The 23433-nt window shown below is 34.7% G+C and overlaps 1 protein-coding gene across 3 annotated transcripts in view; it reads left to right on the top strand.

Annotated features, from left to right (window-relative positions):
• The first annotated feature begins 696 nt into the window (after positions 1 to 696).
• Positions 697 to 23433, top strand: part of LOC128219916 (serine/threonine-protein kinase PAK 3-like) — a 32763-nt gene continuing 10026 nt past the window's right edge. The window contains exons 1-8 of one of the 3 annotated variants that reach the window (XM_052928084.1): positions 697 to 814; positions 1568 to 1636; positions 2790 to 2863; positions 10514 to 10623; positions 19071 to 19230; positions 19686 to 19765; positions 20136 to 20243; positions 22844 to 23013. In XM_052928084.1, coding sequence (XP_052784044.1) covers positions 1575 to 1636; positions 2790 to 2863; positions 10514 to 10623; positions 19071 to 19230; positions 19686 to 19765; positions 20136 to 20243; positions 22844 to 23013 — 764 coding nt within the window. In that variant the 5' untranslated portion in view covers positions 697 to 814; positions 1568 to 1574. Of the gene's footprint in view, positions 815 to 973; positions 1150 to 1567; positions 1637 to 2789; positions 2864 to 9099; positions 9537 to 10513; positions 10624 to 19070; positions 19231 to 19685; positions 19766 to 20135; positions 20244 to 22843; positions 23014 to 23433 lie in introns of those variants that run through there. The other 2 variants (XM_052928086.1, XM_052928087.1) reach the window with 2 other exon arrangements.

Genomic DNA, 23433 nt, shown 5'->3' with positions numbered 1-23433 from the left:
TCAGAACATCGAGATAACATAGTTCGACATATCAAGTTTCGACTGTTCATACTCAGGCTGAGGTTACCTCAAGGATAAGTAGTGTCTGCAATATATTGACAGAGTTTGAGTGGGAAACGGCACAACATGCGCCGACGAAATTCAGCACGTGCAACAATATTTAAAGCTAAACAATTATAAAAATTCACGGCGATATACAACCTTCTCCCTCACGTACACCTTCAACTTTTGACCAATATGACACAGCCAGCATTTTATTTATCTTTTATCAAGAAAATCACCTATACGGATTCTATACAGCAGACATAGTTCTTGGAAACCGGCTTTCACCAAAGGTAGTCAGCCCACCCTCGACGTCTGACGAGTCGACGTCTCCAATAGGCCCTAGTCACCCAAGGCATTTTAACCCAACTGGTCACTATTCTTCTATGTTTGTATTCGAAGTGTAAATTGCTGTTTTATCTGTGACAGGCTTTTCCGACTGCTGCGTATGCTTTGTTTCTTTCCACAACGCAAAAAATACTCAGTTTTGAGTAAAGTGATTTCTTGAGATAATAATGACGAAATGTAATAAACTATCTAAAGGCGTTTCCATTAATATATTTTAGGCACTTGCTAGGGGAGCTCACTGAGTGATACATTGATTCGCTAATGTGATTGAAACTATGGTTTGATGTAACCTTTAAAATGTTTTGAGACAATCCCTCAATCTCGCGAGATTTCAACTTGTCAGAAAATCGGACAAAGTTTTTAAAGTAATGGTACTTTAAGTTATCTTCAAGTGGCTTCCGGATAGTTTTTCCTGCGTCATTCAGTATGTATATCAGTCACGAACGAGCAGTTCTTATTGTCACAGCACTATTTTATACGAAATTAAAGCTAATCTTTCCAATTTATCAATCGGACGATCATTGTTTGACAGACGCTCATTGAAATAATAACCAGTCTGAGAGTTCTAAGAAATGGCATTAGTCATCGGTCCCATTGTCTTTAATGATTACTCACTGATTTGTAATAATAGATCAATACAAATATATGTTTCATCGTTATTGATACGACTGAACATAATACAGTATTTATTTCTGAACATATTTTTGTCAGCATTTTTTGTGAGAGGAGTTGTTAATAATAGTCTAAATAGTTGAGTGGGTAAGGCACACCTTATATTTAACCACAAAAATTGTCTGATATTTACACTTATTTAAACACATATCTTAATGCTTTTTGTGACTTCATTTCTTCATGGGATTTTAATCATTTATTTTATAGGAAATCTTAACGGCAAGTAAATGTATTTTTACCAAGATTTTCTCTCTTTTTTTTTTTTAACCTGACACTAGTGACCGGGTCATTACATGCAAAAATCTTTACTTTCCTTACACATAATACAGTATTGTTACTTTCAGTATTGTTACTTTCAAGTATTGTTACTTTCAGTATTGTTACTTTCACGACTTTCATGTAAGTCATGATGACTAAATGACAGTGATATTTCTTAAAGCTGGCAATGCATTGTTAACTGTGTGTAATGTTACAGATTTCAAGAGAATGTTTATATTTTGTTAAGGTGAACAATGTCGGATTTTGAAGACGCAGATAAACCTCCTGCACCTCCTGTTCGTCTTACCAGCACAAGGTTAGTTTTCTACGTTTGTTCCCTTCTTTTTTTGGTACGCGTATCAATAAATGGAAGCATTTCTCATTGAAAAAAGTGACCATTTTTCTGGAAAAAATCCATATTTCCTAAATAGTGAAAAATAAACGTGATTTTCCCAAAATAAATCAGAAATGTTCCAAAAAATATTGCTGGTTTTGTTATTGATTTTAAAATCTTTCAAAGTTTTTAACCCTTATATATATATATATATATATATATATATATATTCATTGTTTACAGTTTTTAATATTAGGCCAACAAAAAATAAATTGTTTCCAATTTCACTGCCCCTAAATGATATGATATGTTATGTCGATCATAATTTTTTTATCTATTGATTTATTTACAGTTGTGTATGAATAGCATGGCCAAACTTTATAATGTGCCATTTGGTCTGGATTAATGTTAACTAGAGTGTTCTAAACAATACATTTAGGATTCTTTCCATCTGAAAAAGCTACCCAAAAAACATATAGGAAAGGAAAACAAATATGAATTAGAATAATGTCAGGTTGCAAAAAAATAGATTGGATGGAAAAACTTAGGTATGTTGGAATAAAGGAAACAAACAATTTTGGTTTGGCCTTATTTATATTGAATTATGATATGAATTACGAACATTTAGTCATCAGCCATTCCTGGTCAATTTTAAGTATAATAAAGATAAGATTTTTATTATGTTGCAAAGATGAACTTTTAACATTAGGCCAAGCTATGTTGAGCAGTTAGCGACGAACAATATGAATAGTTTTCCCAAAAAAATTCTTATCATGTGATTAAGAATCATTAACCATTCCCGGATTGAGCCCCGTGCCCTTTGATCCAGAGTCAGTTTCTCTAAAAATTCCATCGCCACTGATAATATCATGGTTTTCAAAATTATTTATATTGTGGATTGTTAACCATAGCCTGTTAACTATTGCCCAAGAGACAGTTTTATGGGATTTGGCACATGAATTATATAATTGGAATAAATACTGATGATTGTATCCTCAGTTGGGAAAATATTAGTTTTGTTGTAGCTTTGGTGTTGTTGGCACTCACCAAGCTTTAAATAAGAGATGTGTTGAACTTGTATTAGTGTATTATATAATATTCTTATTTTATATTTTGGAATGCATTCGTTTTTCAGTGCCAATGTTCCACAAGAAAACAAACCACTGCCAAAAGAGCCAGATGACAAATACAAAAAGAAAACACCTAAAAGTAAGTGGTAAAATGATATGTACAAGTTAGATTTAAAAATGTGTGAAAGTCTTTTAAAATTTTGTAATATAATTTCAGACACAACGCTATTGTGAGGAGGTCATTTTAATTTGTTGTATGATTTTGAAATACAGTGCGATATTATTTCAAATATTTGAGGTGTTCTTCTTGTTCATACAATATTTTGACGTCTGCACGCACTTAAATTTGTTTAAACCCCCAACAATTTCAAATGTGATAAATTTGATTCAATATTTTGTTTAATGTTTTTACCCCATTATTTATTGATTGATGATATACCGTGTTTCCGACTATAAGACGGGGAAGTTTGGTCCCGATTTTTTACCTTAAGAAGGGGGCCCGTCTTATAGGCGAGTCTATAAGAATTTCATAAAGAATAGTCATAATCAGGAATATTCAACATATTGAATTTGATTCATTATTGTGTTTAATGTTTTTACCCCATTATTTATTCAACTGACTTATTTATTATCTGTTGATGACACCCCAATAAAAGTGACACGATCACACCCATCGAATTAAGACGACCATCTGCTTTGTTTCGCTACGATGAACACCCAATATAACGCTTGTTATCGGTCCAAACACGTTGTTTTTCACAGGAGACATAATTTGCTACCTTTAAAATTAAAATATTTTGACTAAAAATATTTTAAAAAATGAATTTTTATTTTTTCTATGTCGTAAATAAAAACTTGCTTTTTCCTTACCATAAGGTTTTGCATATATCATGCACATACATGTAACTGGCTGATTTCAATACACATTTCATTAATCGTTCCATTTATTTATCTGCTATTATCAATGGTTATTTATTTCTTAAAATTAAAGTCCCATCAACTGCAATCCAAACAAACACCTGCGAAAATTTAACTCATTAACACATGTAATGGAATGTGTTCTGTTTGTCGGCTGCAGTACAATTTGTGATGTCACAGCAGGAGTTGTGTAAAGATCAAAGATGCACTGCAATGGTTTGTATTTAAATAGGTCAATCAAATACGTATGAACATATGAACCCACTCCCAAAATTGCGTCTAGGCTGGTTCAAACATACCATACCATCGGAAAATAAAAATCAATAATCCCAAGCAAATGAACAAATTTAGTTGATAATTGACTGTTTAGCTTTAACATTTTCACAGACTTGGAGTATTTCAAGTGCTGGATTTGCTTTAAAAAACGACCCCGTCTTATAAAGGAGTCAAGACAAAAACACCAGATTTCATGGGCAAAGTTAGGGGGGTCGTCTTATAAGCGGATTTCAATTAAAAAGTGTGTTATCTTGTTACTTGTGTGTTTTTGTTTGCCATTTGTTAGCTTGTCTGTGTTTAGAGGAAAAAGTAGCCTTGTCTTGTTACTGGCGATACTGTTGTCGGCTTTATGTCGAGCAAAAAACTGCAAATCTTGGTCATTAGGCCTAAATTAAAATTAAGTTTGTTTGCCCTTTACCGACCGACCCGAAAAAAAAGCCGCCGACCCAAAATATTTTATTGCAAAATTTGTGAGAATATTATTTTTTTCAATTTTGCAGTCACGATTTGTTTTTGCTGTTTTTTCGCCGTTAGTTTAGTTTATTTTCTTTCCGCTCAATCGTTGGGTTCTTTAAATCAATCAAGACAAAAGAAGCGCTTGTTGTACGTTTTGTGAACGATTTGCAAGCGTCTAGAAAACAGTTCATCATCATGGCGTCCATATTAACATTTTGTTACAGTGTTTTTATTAATATTGATGGTAAATTAAATCAAATTGCGAAAAATAAAATAAGTTCTTTCGAGTCCACTAACACATGGGAAGATGTATTATCAGACTTCATGAATGAGGCAAACGTAACATTACAAAAAACGGATTCCGTTACAATTTCCGTTTGCAAAAACAGCACCGATGTCGAAAGTTTCCATCCAGACATTTCTGAAAGTATTTCGGTGCTCAATACCTTTGACTGTTCTTTGAAGTATGTTACTTACAATATAAAAAGAGAAAGTGATATCAATGATCAGAACAACAATGTAACAACACGAGTTCTATCAAAATTAATTCATTTTGCATATATAGTTAAAACATGCCTCCCTCCCCCTTTTCTACAGACTTGGGACTGTCTTGCACTCTTCTAGTATGATAATGTATGGGGTGTAAAATGACTAGCAGTGAAAAGATTGAAAAACCACATCCAGAAATGCCAATATTACACATTTGTGTCTAGATCTACAATCATGCAAGAAGTTAGTGCAATGTGGGGTTAAAGCAAAGTGTCCTGCATGTACAGTAAAGCATATCAATACAGCATACATTTATATATTGAAGTACAGTCAAGCTTACAAATATATATTACAACACACGACAAGGTGGATAAATACAGAAATGAGGTGAACCATGCATATAAAGCTATATATCATTTAATAATAATTTAAACATTAAAATGCATTCCCATATATTAATGTAATGGTTGCAACAATATGGTTCATCCACCAGAAAAAATAAAAAAGGTCAAACATACAAACACCAGTTTTTGTGTTCAAGATCAAATTCTAGAAAAAAATAAAATATTTTTCCTACCTACCGACCCACCTCTAAAATTTAGGGTCGGTAAAGGGCAAACAAAGAATTTTTTAATTGTGGCCTTACTCAAAAACCAAAAACTGTGGAAGATCTGCAAATTGAACTTGATACCTTGGGCACGTGGTATGAGCATTTCAAGCGTTGATTCTCTATCAGCACAATCGACGGTAGAGAGCAACCTGAAAATGACAAACCAGCTGATAGTGTTTACGTTATTACAGACTGTATATTTGTCTAATATTGTCATACTTTACTTTGAATTTAAATGACCAGATATACCTGTTGGAATGATATATATTTGGTGTACAAATGATTGGGCCGGAGGCCAGTACCCATGACTTTGGCTACAATAATTGTTGAGTAATGCCCATTATTTAACTAAGAAAAAATTGGGTATTAGTTCTTGCTCCGTGTTGATCTTGTTTGTTTGTATCAGTCGGTTTTTGTCTCTAGGCGTTAATCTTTGCATCATTAGGAAAGACATAGTAATTTTTTGTCTCTAAGCTGTTAATCTATGCATCATTAGGAAGGACGTAGTCAGTTTTTGTCTCTAAGCTGTAAATCTTTGCATCATTATGAAGGACGTAGTCAGTTTTGTCTCTAAGCTGTTAATCTTTGCATCATTAGGAAGGACGTAGTCAGTTTTTGTCTCTAAGCTGTTAATCTTTGCATCATTAGGAAGGACGTAGTCAGTTTTTGTCTCTAAGCTGTTAATCTTTGCATCATTAGGAAGGACGTAGTCAGTTTTTGTCTCTAAGCTGTTAATCTTTGGCCTCAGGATGTAGTCAGTTTATCAATGCTTTGATCATTGGTGAAATGATTGAAAAAGCATTTTTTTGCTGTTTTTACCAAAGATATTGAAAGGTTAGGTTTTATACTGCCATTAAAAGTGAATGTAAATATTGCTTATAGTTTCACATATGTCTGGCAGGTTTTTGAAGGTGTGTTTTATCAGGGGTATATCTTATATGAGAGAAATTGCTCAAGTATGCATTGGTTTCAGATAAGATGCTTCTGTATGTGTGTTTGTACTTATTTTCTGACGGTCTGCTAGTAACACATTCCTTTGCTAGAGTATAAAATAGTGGTTATTAACTATAAAAACTACCAATAAAAAGTATATCTGCAATTGAATCTGACCCAAGAGAGCAGATCTTCAAACGGTTTTTGTTTGATAAGACTTATACACTCAAGTTATTTGCAGGAGTTTTTTATGTTTATCCATTATAATTAACTAGACCCCCCACCCCCCACAAAAGCAATGTTGGAATCTACCAAGATGTTTAAAAAGTCAAGGAACAGTCAACTCTGTCATTGATAATTATGAGCTGTTGATATGAGACCTTGGAAATTAATACATGAACTGATGGTATTTCTTAATTTGCCTTTGGATATAATTATGGTATTTTCATATTTCTTAATGAATGTATTAATTATAATAGAACCAATTTTTTAAGAAAATTAGTTTCAACAACACAGTTCATTGAAATTGCTTTTGAAACTTCTTTTTAGGGTTAAATTTTGAAATTGTCTGTTCGATCACGAGGGTAGTCAGTGCATTAACAGTTTTGTACCAAATTGCAAAGCTTATCATGCAATACACATCATGGGTATATTGAATGTTAACTGTTATTTATCCACATGGTACTTATTGCATGGTAACTTCTGGTATGAAAACTAAAGCATAAACAATGAAAACACTCAGAATATGGTAAAAGCTGTTATGATGGTGCTACCTTTTAAAATTCTTGAACAATTACCTAGCTTTGCCAGGACTGGTAGAAGACCAGGTGTTTGTGGAAATATTGGCGCTGGTCTGCAGTACTGAGTGAACCACAGATATTTTTTTTATCTGGGCAGCAGATTGTTTTCTGTGGGGTATTCATTGTTCCAAATCAAGAGTCTTTTATTTGATTCACGGTTTAATTGCAAGTTTTGTTAGTTAACAAATTCTGTACTGAAACAGGCTTCAGTATAATTGTCTGTGTGGTGTACATGCATTTTTAGTGGGTAGATTACTAAAACAAAGCATAGCCCAGTGTTTGAAATTAAAGTCCACTCCATGCGAAACCCCCACTTTCCTCAGTAACTCTGAGGGCTTTAGTATTGTAACCCAAGCCCACAAGCCCTGTACAGGAATAATGCTTTTCTGGCTTACACCAGTTCCGGATTTTTTTAAAGTAAGCTTGTGGATTTATATAATAATTAAATCCCGATCATGAAATAATGATGGAATAACTTACTTTAACAAGCTTTTTTACCCAATATTTATTAGCCATGTAATATGAGTAATTTATCTGGCTATGGGTCACGTTGACATTTTCAGTGGTTGCTCAACATTCTTGTGTAATATTGCTTGTTTTTCTGTTACATTTGCTGTCTCCACGCAACAAATGATTCCTTGTTTATTTCGATTTTGTAGAATTTCCTCCAGTCCAGAAATTATGACAAATAACCACATTTTGCATAATTGATTTTGGCTGGGGAGCTTTTTAGCTGAGTTTTGATATTTTATACTGCTAAAACCAACAAAATGCCTTTTTACTGATACAGAGAGCTTGGGCTGCATGTTGCGCAATCAATAGAATATATTGGTTTCGCATGCATTTACAAAACTAAATGCACAATGAGAGTTATCAGATGTTCTTTCCTAAAAGGTCCCACTCCTATGAATTGATTTGTGGTTATTTTTAAATTTTGATTAAGGCTAGCAATAATAAAATAAATGCGTATGATATTAAAATAAGTTAGAAAAAAAAAATGTTCAGTATGTGAAAGAAGATGGTGTTTATACATAACATCTGGATGCCTAACTTCTATAATCAAATATAAACATAAGCTAGCATTCGCTATAATGCTTATATATGGAATCAATAATTACCCATAATGTGCAGTCCCAAGTGCTATGTAGTTAACTTTAACATCAATAAGTTTGTCTGAGTATGGGTGACTTATTGCACCATCATTTATTTGCTGAAACAAATAATCTACAAATGATTTGTAGCCTCAGCTTTCATTCATGGTTAAAATAACCCAACTGTGTGTCTTTTCTTTATGTATTTTTCCGCCTGTCAGTTTTTTTGTAAGTATGTTTTGTATTTTCTATCTGTCTGTGTGTCTGTTTGTCTGTTCCTCTGTCTGCCTGTATATCTGTCTGTCTGTTCCTCTGTCTGTCTGTTCTTCTGTCTGTTCCTCTGACTGCCCTCTGTCCGTCTGTCTGTCTGTCTGTCTGTGTTTGTCTGTCTCTGTTTGTCAGTCTGTCTGTCTGTCTGTATATTTATCTGTCTGTCCGTCTGTCCGTGTGGCTGTTCCTCTGTCTGTCTGTTCATTTCTTATTCTGTCTGTCTTTTTTTCTCAGTTGTTTCCCTTTCTGTGTGTCTGTTCCTTTTCTGTATCTGCTTTTCGCTCTGTCTGTTTATTTGTTTCTCTGTCTGTCTGTCTGTCTGTTTCTCTGTGTGTCTTTCTTCCCATTTGTCCGTGCATCCGTCCGTCCGTCTGTCTGTGCGTCAGTATTATAGACATTGAAATGAAGCACAACATTGAGGTTTCAATACATGTGAACAAATTACTAATACATCTGAAGTGATTTAGGAACTAGACAATTATGAAAATGAACTAGTGCAAACGTCTACAAACTATATGAAGCATTTATCATTGTAGTTCAAGTGATGGGAACGACTGTTGGCAATTATTTGTGTTCAATACAAGAAATCATTGTATTAGTAAGAATTCCTCTATTGTCTGCCATGAATTAAAAGAAATACGAAAATGTGTTTTATAGTCTTTTAAGTCTGGCAGATTTAATGTACCGAACATTTTTATATTTACAAGAAATCAAGTGACATTGAAAGCTAAGGAATAAGGAAATATATTTCCCATTTGATAGACCATATACTGAACATGGATAATTTAGTGATATTGTTTAATAATCAGATTGTGTATAAAGTTGTGAAATGAATATCTGATGTCTGGTGATTCGTGTATAAGGGAATGAAAAATGAATCAATTTTGTGGGGTTGAAGTCTACTAGATTTTACAATGTCAAAGACACTAAGTAGACTGTCATCATCTATCCACAAACGTAGATCCTCTGGTAAGACCGCTGACAATTTTATCTTCTTTTGATTCTTAAACAAGTTAGTGTATAGTTGTTGTTGTCCATGTATCATCCTCGGCACCCCAGCGTATCATAACCCAGGGTTCGACACTTACAGTAGTCTAGTAGTCAAAGATTACCAGTTTTTTGGTCGGACTACAAGAAATGTTAAGTCAACAGTGCGTCGAACTACTAGAAAAAGTAAATATCACATCAGTTAATTGAGCATAAAATCTATATAGGTTATGATATGCTGGGGTGCCGAGGATGTCAGCCTATAAGTTGTGTCAAAACTTGAAGCTTTTCCATACCCCAATAACAGGTTATTTCATTCAAGATATTCACACGAAACTAAGTGGACATGTTACAAGTGACAATACTCGTGTGTAGCAAGGCCCATTACTCTTCTAATAAATTGTTGAGTTATGACCAATGGTCAACTGAGAAAAAATGACCAGAGATGGCATCCACTGGTAGTACTCTGTTACATAGAGATGTAATATTTGTTTCAACGTAAGATCATGATATATTTCACTAAGTCAGCATTAAAAGCTATGTTTTATGTATGGCCTACCCATGAGTATAATATTTACTTTAGATGTTCACAGATGAATTTTATTGCATCTCACACTAAAGCAAACACTTTCTTTTTGTGATTTGCCTCAAAAGGAAATGAGATAAAAGTTCAATGTAGTTTTTTCAGGAAAGCTTTCCAAATTGTTTTCATAAATTTGTGTCTCAGCCTTTTTTGTGTCTCAGCGGTCTGAAATTGATTTTGGCTTGAGAGCAGGCTAAAATTTCAAAATGTTGGATAATATATTGATATTTTCACTGTTTGAACTAGTGAAATATCATTTTATTCCACTGATTAATCTCTTTAAATCACCGTAAAGCTTTAAAAAACATGATGTATTTATGTACTTCAGTGGTGTTGTCACTATCTAAACTTGATACGTTTTATCGTATATTTTCAGGTACAAAGATGACGAAGATAAAAGACTCAGATAAACCAGTGATCTCCTCCCCGCTCAACTTTGAGCACACAGTCCATGTGGGTTTCGATCCTCTCACGGGAGAGTTCACGGTAGGTGTTCAGTCAATAACCAATTGAGGACAGTATTTAAAGCTGGTCTGATATACCGAAGAAAAGGTATTGTCATAGCCTTGGTATTATCATCATTGTCGTCGTAGCAGAGTCTTTTATCTTGGCCATATCTTAAAAAACGTTCAACATAATCAAAACTTGGTACACAAGTTGCCAGAGCTGATAGGCCCATAAGTTTGACTTTAATAATTGACAAGAAGTGTCTCGATTTCAAATGAAAACAACAATAGACGAGACTGGAATTTGCTCCATTGTGTTCCTGTAAACTTATATATTGTTCAATCCAGTGATCTCACCACTCAGCTTGAATGTGTAAGTGGCCCCACTTCATATTGAGCTCAAGGTCTTTGTGACTCCAACTGCAGTACAAGATACATAATGTATGTATGTAGGTATATTTATGGTCAGTTTTGGGATCCTTAAAACAATGATCAATACAGCATTTAAATAAATTGTTAAGAAGGTCTTTCCAATAGTGCTTGTTTGCATGATAACTGACATTATGCTGAACCTATAACTTTATAATATCAAAATTGCAGGAAAAAAATACTGTTATAGTATAAATAAGTTTTTTTTTGTTTTAGTGGGGTGTGAGCCCAGGCCGCTAAAGTCAAGAAGTTAAAAAAAATACTGTTAATTGACAAAGGCCACCAGGACTTTAACAAAAGTGGTATATATTTCGACCTCTCAACAATTCATTAATAACATCATGTGATAATGTCAATCAACTAATCATGCAACAACAAAGATGAAATTTAGTAACTGTAAGCGTTGTTAATGCTAATGAAAAGTGTGGCCTTCAAAGACAATATTTGAGCAAATAACAACATTTGCTGAGGGGTTCCAGCTTTTGATATTTTAGTTTAAACACTTCTAATGATTTGCCACACTTTATTTCGTCATTCAGAAAAAGTTCATGAGCGTGTACCATTAAACCAATTTAGTGTCATGTGAATGATCATGCTGTTTTATAGCTGAAAGTACCTAAAGAGACTCACCTATCTTGTAGATGTTAATCATGTCAAAATTGTAATGCAACTAAAGGCTGGGATTTGAAACACAGCCATGTTTCTGGGCCGCATGTTCAATACAAGCTATGTTTATTGGCGGAAACTGTACATACAGTCTGACACAGTACTGCCATCTCTCCCTCTATATAATATAGCTCTTGCGTTTTCTAGGAAGGAATTCCATTTTGTTTAGGGCGAAATGTTGTCAGTATTTTGTTTACATATTCAATATAAAAATAGAAGGCCTAACGTCAGTCTTACAATAAACCCTTGAGATATTTATTTCCTTGCATAAAAAAGTCTTTCATATATACTGGAATGTTTATGATTTGTTTACCATATGATTCAAGCATTACAGATTTTCCCAGATTGATAGACAACAAATGTTTTTCTTTGTATTGTATCTGTTCAACTTGCTTCCAAGAACAATATTATTCCAGTAATATAAGTAATTCTATGATAAGCTCTTTTCATGAAATGTGCAAAATAAATGTTTATTAAAATTCTTCCCACCAGTTATCAGAGCTGAAAAGAACAAAAAGGCCTAAAAAATAAATATTTGGTTTAGGTTTACCATTACCTGACCCTTCCAACGAAATAGTTGCCGACCCTACCGTTTTTATACTAGTCAGTTGGTAAGAAAAAGAGAAAAAAAGAGAGAAGTTTTCTTTTTTAAGTGTGTGTTTTTATACATAGTTTAAATGCTGTATAGCTTTATACAGAAGATAACTTGAACATCATTCTCCAATGACAATAACATTCTAACATATAGCACAATAACAAAAAAAACAAATAAAAGCCTACCTTGTTACCCTACCTGATTTCAAAAGGGATGTAATCCTAACTAAACCATTTTTTTTTTGCTTAAGCAAACCACACTGTAAAGTTATTGTAATGGTTTATAAGCTTCTCGGTGGATCCGCAGACAAACATGTTTAACAGGATATCTTATGAGTTCTTAAAAAAATCTTGCAATCTTTAATATATGAGATTAGTTTTTATTTTATACCTAATGAAACAGTGTAGGTATTGTTTTCACTGTTAGATAAACCATTTTGAAACACACTTTGTGAGGTTCAAATGAAATTTTGTTGATGAACTAATTTTGAAATCAAACCATTAATAACATTTGTCAATTGAAAAAAAGGAATCAGCCACAAATTGGATAGAACTTGTTGATTCTTTAGGTTAGGATAAAGTTAGCCAAAAAATTATTGATTGGTCAATATTTATCCAATATTTATCTCTTTAATCACAGTGCCAAAAGCAGTCAATTGTATAAATTTGGTCATGTCATTGGTTTGGTTAAAGTTTGTTATAATGTTTATTGATTGGTCAATATTTATGCCCCCCTTCGAAGAAGAGGGGTATATTGCTTTGTACATGTCTGGTCGGTATGTCGGTCGGTAGATCGGTCGGTCCGTTGGTAGACCAAAGCTTGTCTGAGTGATAACTCAACAATTCCTGGACGTATGGTCATCAATCTTGACATAAAGGTTGGGCCTGACTAGTTGATGACCCTTATGATTTTTGGGCTCATCGGGTCAAACGTCAAAGTCACAGTGACTTTTAATGGTAAAATAATTTTAAAGGTTGTCCAAGTGATAACTCAACAATGCCTACACCTATGGTCATCAAACTAGATATGGAAGATGGGCCTGGCCAGTAGATTACCCCTTATGTTTTTGGGGATCATCAGGCAAAAGGTCAAGGTCACAGTGACCTTGAATGGTGAAAGGTTGTACAAGTGATAACTCAACAATGCCTGCACCCATAGCCCTCATACTTGACATGGAGGTTGGGCCTGACCAGTAGATGACCCTATTGTTTTAAGGGGTCATCAGGCCAAAGGTCAAGGTCACAGTGACCTTGAATGGTAAAAGGTTGTCCGAGTGATAACTCGACAATGCCTGCACCCATGGACCTCAAACTTGACTTGGAGGTTGGGCCTGACCAGTAGATGACCTCTATTGTTTTTGGGGTCATTGGGCCAAAGGTCAAGGTCACAGTGACCTTGAATGGTAAAAGTTTGTCTGTGTGATTACTCAACAATGCCTGCACAAATGGCCCTCAAACTTGACATGAAGGTTGGGCCTGACTAGTAGATGACCCCCTATTGATTTTAAGGCTCATCGGGTCAAAGGTCAAGGTCACAGTGACCTTTAATGGTGAATTATTTTAAAGCTTGTCCGAGTGGTATCTCAACAATGCCTACACCTATGGTTATCGAACTTGATATGGAAGTTGGGTCTGACCAGTAGATGACCCCTATTGTTTTTGGGGATCATTGGGCCAAAGGTCACAGTGACCTTGAATGGTAAAAGGTTGTCGGAGTGATAAGTCGACCATGCCTGCACCGATGGCCCTCATACATGACTTGGAGGTTGGGCCTGACCAGTAAATGACCCCTATTGTTTTTGGGGGTCATTGGGCCAAAGGTCAAGGTCACAGTGACCTTAAATGGTAAAGGGTTGTCCGAGTGATAACTCAACAATGCCTGCACCCATGGCCATCAATCTTGACTTTGAGGTTGGGCCTGACCAGAAAATGACCCCTGTTGACTTTAGGGGTCAAAGGCCAAGGTCACAGTGATCTTGAGAGCAAACTCGACAATTCCTGGACCTATTGTCTTCAAACTTGACATGAAGGTTGGGCCTGACCAGTAGATGAACCTTCTTGACTTTGGGGGTCATCGGGCCAAGGTCAAGTTTTACAGTAACCTTTAACTCAAAAAAGTTAACAAATCTTCCAGTGATATCTCAACAATGCCTGAACCTATGATCATTATACTTGACATGGAAGTTGGGCCTGACCAGGAGATGACCCTTATTGATTTTAGGAGTCAATGGGTCAAAGGTCAAGTTCACAGTGACCTTAAATGCGAAAATGTTTCGAGTGATAACTCGACAATGCCTGCACCCATGGCACTCAAACCTGACCTGGACTTGTGTCTGACCTGTAGATGACCCCTTATGAGTTTAGGGGTCATCGGGTCAAAGGTCAAGGTCACAGTGACCTTGAACAAAAAAAGCTTGCCTGTGTGATAACTTGTCAATACCTGCACCTATGGCCCTCAAACTTGACATTTAGATTTTTGGTGACCAGCTGATGACTCCTATGAATTTTGAGGTCAAAGTCATGGTCATAACACACTCTATCCTCACACTTTGAATGGTCATAATCTTAAAACTGCCTCAAAGGCATCCAATGTCAGTGACAAATCAGCTGTCACTTTGGTCCATGCATATTTCATTCAATTGTCCATATAATATAATCCTGACAACATGGCGCTCAGGGGGGCATAATGTTTGACAAACATCTCTTGTTATCCAATAATCTCTGTTGACCAATCAAATTGCTTTTATGTGCAAAATAGCAAAAAGATAACCTGAGGATAACTAATCCATTTTATGCAGTTGGCTGCAGATACTTTTCAAGGGTTTATACAAATGGCTGCTGGACAAAATCACTCATTTAGAGCCTCAATTGTAAAATTCATTAAATAGAAGAATGCATCTAATCCGGTGCTCCAGCTAGGCCTAAATAGCAGGGTGGGATGAACTGCTGCCCTTTTTCAGCACTCTGCTGTATTTTTACTACTCCCTGCTGTCATTTGTTTGACAGCTGTCGATTTAAAAAAAAAAAAGTAATGAATAATAAATATAATTAATTTTAACACTGAAGTTAAGATAACAGCTAAGGTATTCATAACAAACAATAAGTATTGAAAATGGTTACAACACACACACATATGAATTGAACATTGACCCTTGCAAGTGCCCTGGGCTCATTCATTGGGCATCGAAAGTGCCCTTTCAGACCTAGTACCCTGCCCTCTTCAAATCCTGGCATGAGAACATCCTTTTTTCTTGTATCAACATGAGATGTCTCGGGAGAGCAGCCCAGTACAACAAACAGCTTGCACCACAACCAGTTTATTTGTACTAGCATTCCATGCTGATAAGCCTTTCGGCTCCTGTGGGTTAATGGCTCTATGACATAATTAAGCTGATTGCCTTAATCTGATCCTGATAATTCAAATGCTGTAGAGATTTCTGGTAAATTTTACACTTTACTTGCCTAATGCATGATAAACATATTTTTCCCAGGTTGATAGAATTTTTAAGAAAAAGTATTGTTTTGATTCGAACATACGTTTCAGGACTATTAAATGTGAAACACCAGGGTTTCTGATATATATGCAATTTAATAAGTGTTAATTTTATCTGTACCGAAATGTAAAATGGTGAGGCCAACATGTTTAATTTTGTTTCCAAGACCAGACGCCCTAATGCATGTTAGTACAATAATTGTGAATTTATAGTTTTATCTAGATTCTTTAACAGAATGGTATAAAAATCTCCCTAGGTATTCTGCAGTTGTATCAGTGGTTGAAATTAGCACAAGCATGCATCCCTGCACTGGTCAAACATTTTAAGGGTTTGTTCTAATTCTGAATTTCACATAGCAGTGCTTGTTACGAATATTTTTGCAAATTATTAGTACCAAAAGAATTCAGACTTGTTCGATCATCCAAAAAAACTTGTTTTCGATGACTGCTGTATATGTAAATATGGGACATTACATCTATCTTTTCCGATATTATTTACAGTGGAAAAACAGATATTACTAGCTGAAACTCATCAGTCATTATATTTGTCCTAACAGACATATTTTATGTCTGGCAAGGTTCTCAGAAGATTGCCATGTTTATATATGATCTGTGGCTTGTTTGAGAAACTTGTTCCATATGTTTTTACAAAATATACACATTTGTATTCCTGAGGTTTATAGACATGTTAATGATCAAAGCATGTTTGTTGTAAATGAAAAACAGTATAAAGACAGAATTCCTCAGAAATTATGGAAATAGATGCACTGAAAGGCAGAGTTCTGAAACCATGATTTATCAGATAATTCTGTGATTAACTGATAGACCCAATTCGTGATTTCTTAGGCCTAAAAAAAAAAATTGTTTGGTTAGGGTTACATCCTTAAAAAAAATAGGTAGGGTAGGTAGGCTTTTTTTTTTTTTATTTTTTTTTTTTATTAGGTTTTATATAAGAAAATAATTTTCATCATTGGAGAATGGTGTTAAAGCTATCTTCTGTATAAGCATTTAAGGTTTAAACTTAATATTAAAAAGCAATTTAAAAAAAAAAACGAGATTTTTTTTTTTTTTTTTTTTTTTAATTTTTCAATTTTTTTTTCAAACTGACTATAAAAACGGTAGGGTCGGCGCCTATTCCGTAGGTAGGGTCGGGTAACCCGAACCAAATGTATTTTTTTTTTAGGCCTTAGTAGATCAGGAATTTAACGGAGAGCAGAATGTTTCTTGGCTATCTGCAATTTTTGATCAGCCTGAAATATTCAATGAGGTTTTATTATGCTTTTCCCTAAAATGAATGAGTAGTTCTGGGACACATATTTATATCAAGGCATTTCCTTAATGCAGTTGTTAACCTAATTTTAGTATCTCACTGGTCATATGCTATCATTTCTAATTTTTTTCTTAAATTATTTATTTGTATATAAGTACAATTTAATAAAAATTCAAAAATTTGTATTTAAAAACACCCACCACTTCCTGGTAATTTTTAATATGACTATGAACATTATAAAATACAGGGATTTATATTGTCAATGGATTCGCAGATTTCCGAGGATCTTAAGGAACAAATTTTATTTTTACTTAAAAATAGGTGACAGGTTGCTTTCGGTTGTAAGGTTATTTGTTGTTAGTACTGATGCTCCAGGAGAGCCCTCAAAAGGGCTTCTTAAAAGCCAGATTTGCTTTCTGCGGTAGTATGCCAGACACACTCTCAAAATCCCATTGGGGACCAAAAGCCACCCCCAAGCCCATCGCCAAAAGCCAAAATGTTTTCAGCCCTTCAGCTGCTAGGTCAATAACATCTGTGAAGAAATCAACTGAAGTTATGAAATTGTTAAAAATGTTTTATGAATATGAAGAATAAATAAACATATGCTATCTTGGTTCATATCATATTATTTTAAAAGTCGTTTTAAAAATACCCATATTTTACATACTCCTTTAAGCTTCGATTGATGTTGTATTACAAGAGTTCAATGCAAGATTTACATAATCCCTTTAATTTCATATGGAGATATGTGAGTCTTGCAATTAACCCTCAATATGTACTAAACAATATTCTGTTTTTGAACAAACAACAATTACAGGGAGACAATATATGTAACGTAATTATTCAACCTAATGTCCAGCCCTGATTTGGGAGATTACATGTATTTCTATCTGTCATCAGAAGTTTCACAATTGAAGAGTTTAGAATAATATTTCTACTTAAGTTAAGAATTCAGTTGCTTTAAGTTAAGAGGTGTCTTCTTAAACTGTGTCACAAACAAAAGAATTGTTACACTTCACCATTTTAAGAGGGAAGTTATGTTGCGTAACTAATGTTGGAAATGTTTAAATACACTTCAAACAAGAAAGAAAAGAAGTTAAGTGTTTAATGAAGTTAATTTTAAGCCTGTGGTTAGATAATAATCTATGTTGAACAATCTCCTTCCTGTTTTAACTGCTTGTTCAGCATGCACAAATTAATGCATTTTGATTTTTAGCTCAAATGTATTTCAAAGACAATAATCTAGATACTATTATGCTTGGTCATAACTCAAAAAACATTCAAAAGTTTCAGATGAAACTTGTTAAAATTATGTTGCCAGAGACAATAAGCATATGTTTAGCAAGGCACATAACTCTTACTTTAATAATTGTTGAGTTATGCCCCTTTTCAATCCCCCCCCCCCACAAAAACAACATCAAACAAGTGTTGGCATTTCTGCTCTGTCAGCCATAATGGCGGCTTTATCAAAGCTTATTACTTCAAACATGTCAACAAAAGTTGGCTTAAACTTCCTGTTTTCCACACTAAGATTACCATCAAATGTTTTCCATTTATCAATTTAGTTGTTCTCATATCTCACCAAGGCCGTCCATGTTTGAATCCAGGCCTTGGTGGGTCTGCACAGGTGTTTGAGGCAGTCCATGTTCGAAACCAGGCCTGGGAGGGTCGGCATAGGTGTCTGAAATGCTTTCGTAATGCTTGTAGCCTCTGCAGATGTTAATGATTTTTTTAATGTAATGCATCATCATATTTAACTCATTTACCTTTAATGATAAAACAAAAAAGCATTTCATTATGCGTACAGATAAAAAATATAAGCCTTTATAAATGCTGTTTTTAAGTTGTTAGCTATTTGGCCACAAATTAACAAGTAAAAAAGCATCAAAATATTTCTAATATTTTTTATCTGTACCTAAGTTATTTGCACTTTATGTTAAAACATATTCAAGTTAAATAAGTTAACCATGATAATGCATTAAAATTAAAATAAATGCACCTTAAAGTCTGAAATATAAGACCATTGTTGTTCCAGGGTATGCCAGAGTCATGGGCCCGTCTGCTCTCCCAGTCGGACATCTCGATATCCGAGCAGCGGAAAAACCCACAGACCGTTCTCGATGTTCTCAACTTCTATGAGTCTTCAACCAAGAAGAATGATGAATCTAAATTTCTTACAAATATTAAACCCCCTAGTAAGTCTTTCTGTTACCTCTAATCGATATACAGTTGAACCAGTTGGCTTGAACTCGCTTGGCTCGAATTCCTTGTTGGCTCGATCTGAATGTTAAGGACCGATTTCTTTATACTGAACGCAAGCATTCCTGCTTGGCTCAATTTTCCAAGGCTAAAGGTATATCACCGGTCCTTGGTAGTTCGAGCCAATGGGGTTTAACTATACTATAGTCTTGGAATGAATACTATGATCTAAGTACTATTTTTCATGCCTGTACATATTTTATAAACAGTGTCTAGAATTTATGAAAACAGCCTTTATTCGAGTAGAAAAAAAATGACAATGATTTTAAGATTGACTTAAGTGTTAACGTCATTTAAGGCACACTAGTTCTATTAATAACTGTGATTATGTACCTTTAACTCGCACAAGTTCTATGAAGAATTCTGATTATGTACCAATTTTATGTTTCAGGTGCCAACTCTTTACGACCAACATTGTCGGAAAATATGAGCGAGATGTCTTTGAACAACAATGCAACCACCGTCTTACCTGTAAGTCCCTAAATATATCGTTTACCTGAAGTCCCTATGGGTTACGAGTAAGGCCCTAAAGATAAGGTTTACACAAAGTCCAAACGGATATGGTTTATGCTTATGCTGTAAGTCCTTAACATTTGGTTTATTATTTTTGATTTACAGCTTTCAATTTTTGTCTTCTTAACTAAATTGTTATGATTTATTTATTTCAAACAATCTTCAAACTGTAATAAAAAAAATGAGACGATAAAAGATTATAAGTATCTCCTTTTAAGTGATATTAATTTGAATTACTCCTATATTGAATGCAAAGTGTTTTAAATGCAATATGTCACCAGATGATAACTCCTGAAGTTAAATAAAAGACATATATGTTGTATTGCAGACCCCATGCAAGCCAGTGGAGACATCAGGCCCGCCCACTCCTGAAGAAGAGGAAGATGAGCCCCCTCCACCGCCCATAGCCACTCGCCCAGATAAAACCAAATCCATAGTAAGTCATAGCCACCCTCATGGATAAAACCAAATCCATAGTAAGTCAGAGCCACCCTCATGGATAAAACCAAATCCATAGTAAGTCAGAGCCACCCTCATGGATAAAACCAAATCCATAGTAAGTCAGAGCCACCCTCATGGATAAAACCAAATCCATAGTAAGTCAGAGCCACCCTCATGGATAAAACCAAATCCATAGTAAGTCATAGCCACCCTCATGGATAAAACCAAATCCATAGTAAGTCAGAGCCACCCTCATGGATAAAACCAAATCCATAGTAAGTCAGAGCCACCCTCATGGATAAAACCAAATCCATAGTAAGTCAGAGCCACCCTCATGGATAAAACCAAATCCATAGTAAGTCAGAGCCACCCTCATGGATAAAACCAAATCCATAGTAAGTCATAGCCACCCTCATGGATAAAACCAAATCCATAGTAAGTCATAGCCACCCTCATGGATAAAACCAAATTCATAGTAAGTCAGAGCCACCCTCATGGATAAAACCAAATCCATAGTAAGTCATAGCCACCCTCATGGATAAAACCAAATTCATAGTAAGTCATAGCCACCCTCATGGATAAAACCAAATCCATAGTAAGTCATAGCCACCCTCATGGATAAAACCAAATCCATAGTAAGTCATAGCCACCCTCATGGATAAAACCAAATCCATAGTAAGTCAGAGCCACCCTCATGGATAAAACCAAATCCAAAGTAAGTCAGAGCCACCCTCATGGATAAAACCAAATCCATAGTAAGTCATAGCCACCATCATGGATAAAACCAAATCCATAGTAAGTCATAGCCACCCTCATGGATAAAACCAAATCCATAGTAAGTCATAGCCACCCTCATGGATAAAACCAAATCCAAAGTAAGTCAGAGCCACCCTCATGGATAAAACCAAATCCATAGTAAGTCAGAGCCACCCTCATGGATAAAACCAAATCCATAGTAAGTCATAGCCACCCTCATGGATAAAACCAAATCCATAGTAAGTCAGAACCACCCTCATGGATAAAACCAAATCCATAGTAAGTCATAGCCACCATCATGGATAACCACCCTCATGGATAAAACCAAATCCAAAGTAAGTCATAGCCACTTGGCCAGATAAAACCAAATCCATAGTAGGTCGTATCAACCTGCCCATTAAGTAATGCTATAAATTGTAAAATTCTTGGATTTCTGAAATAATATCTTTGGATATATGTCTATTGAATATATCTAAACATTGAACAAACTAAAACGAAATGGAACTCATCTTCTATATTCAAATTACCCAGTGTACATTACATACAAACAGGTTTTGTGATTTTTAGCTCGACTATTCAAGGAATAAGGAGAGCTATACTACTCACCCAAGCGTCGGCATCGGCGTCTGCGTCTGCGTCACCACTTGGTTAAGGTTTTGCGTGCAAGCACACATAGGTTAATATCTCAGCAACTACTTGAGGTATTGCATTGAGACTTTATACAATGGTACTCAACCATCCAACCTACCAAATTAACCAAGTTTGATAACTCTACTCTGCATTTAATGCCAATAATAGGCCTTTATTATTTGACTTAGAAATTCTGGTTAAGGTTTTGCGTGCAAGAACACATAGGTTAATATCTCAGCAACTACTTGAGGTTTTGCATTGAGACTTGATACAATGGTACTCAACCATCCAACCTACTTAATTTATCAAGTTAGATAACTCTAGTTTGCATTTAATGCAAATAATTGCCCTTTATTTTTCGACTCAGAAATTCTGGTTAAGGTTTTGCATGTAAGCACACATAGGTTAATATCTCAGCAACTACTTAATGTATTGCATTGAGACTTTATAAAATGGTACTCAACCATCCAATCTACTTAAATAACCAAGTTAGATAACTCTAGTTTGCATTAAATTCAAATAATGCCCCCTTTTTTATTCGACATAGAAATTCTGGTTAAGGTTTTGCATGTAACCACTTTTAAGTCAATACGTCTGCGAATACATCATGTATTGCATTGAAACTTTACACACAGGCTCCCAACCATTTAACCTTCTAATTTAATCAAGTAAGATAACTCTATCTTTCATATTATATAATTTTTGCCACTTTATTATGCGACTTAGAAATTCTGGTTAAGGTCTTGCATGTTAGCACACATACACAAATGTAGGATAATATCTCAGCAACTTTTTGATGATAGCATTGAGACTTTATACAAGGATATTCAACCACTCAACCTAATTGAATAACCAAGTTAGATAACTGTGTTTTGAAAATAATGGCCCTTTATTATTAGAATTAGAAATTCTTGTTAAAATTTTGCATGTAACCACATTTCACATGTATGTTAATATCTCAACACACCATGTATTGCATTGAATTCTAATCTAACAGTGATCCATGCATGTTTTGCCAAAACTTTTCAATCCTTACACTGAAAAGCGGCGGAATAGTCGAGCGCGCTGTCTCTGTGACAGCTCTTGTTTATTTTGCTTCAGTTATAAAAAATTAGATTTCAGAAATTGGAACTGATAAATGAAATAAAATGAAATCTTATGTAAATGAAATACAGTACTTACTTTATAGCATTATTGATTACTTTCCAGTACACAAAACCAATTGAAGAGGAAAAGCCGAATGGCACGTTAGCGAACAAAAATGACCGACCAAAGAAGAAGAAAATGACCGATGAAGAAATTATAGAGAAACTACGTACCATTGTCACTATAGGAGATCCAAACAGAAAATACACAAAGATGGAAAAGATTGGTCAAGGGTATGTTACGTTTTTCAATTCAAACGACACTGTTGTCATTCAACAGAATTACAATTTACACGATGCTTGTTGTCATTCAACCAAATGATTCAAGCAGTTCTGGTTGTCATTCAATCAAATTACAATTTCATGATGCTGGTTGTAATTCCACCAATCATAATTCATGCGCCGCTGGTTGTCATTTAACAAAATTACAATTTGCACAATACTGGTTGTCATTCAACCACTTCATTGACCAATATTTACACCTTCCATTTTCCAATGCTTAAATGAAGGGCCTTTCGACTATTGCAAATATTTTGCGATGAATGCAATATCTTGGGATATGTTTGGATTGCCAATATAAATTGAAATTTGTTTATTTAGTTATTGTTTGTATTGTGTCAGCCACGAAAAAACTTAAATCAACATGTCAAAAAA

The sequence above is a fragment of the Mya arenaria genome, chromosome 15 (assembly GCF_026914265.1).
Source record: "Mya arenaria isolate MELC-2E11 chromosome 15, ASM2691426v1".
In the NCBI taxonomy this organism is placed as follows: Eukaryota; Metazoa; Mollusca; class Bivalvia; order Myida; family Myidae; genus Mya; species Mya arenaria.
This window is presented reverse-complemented; position numbering and strand designations above follow the sequence as displayed.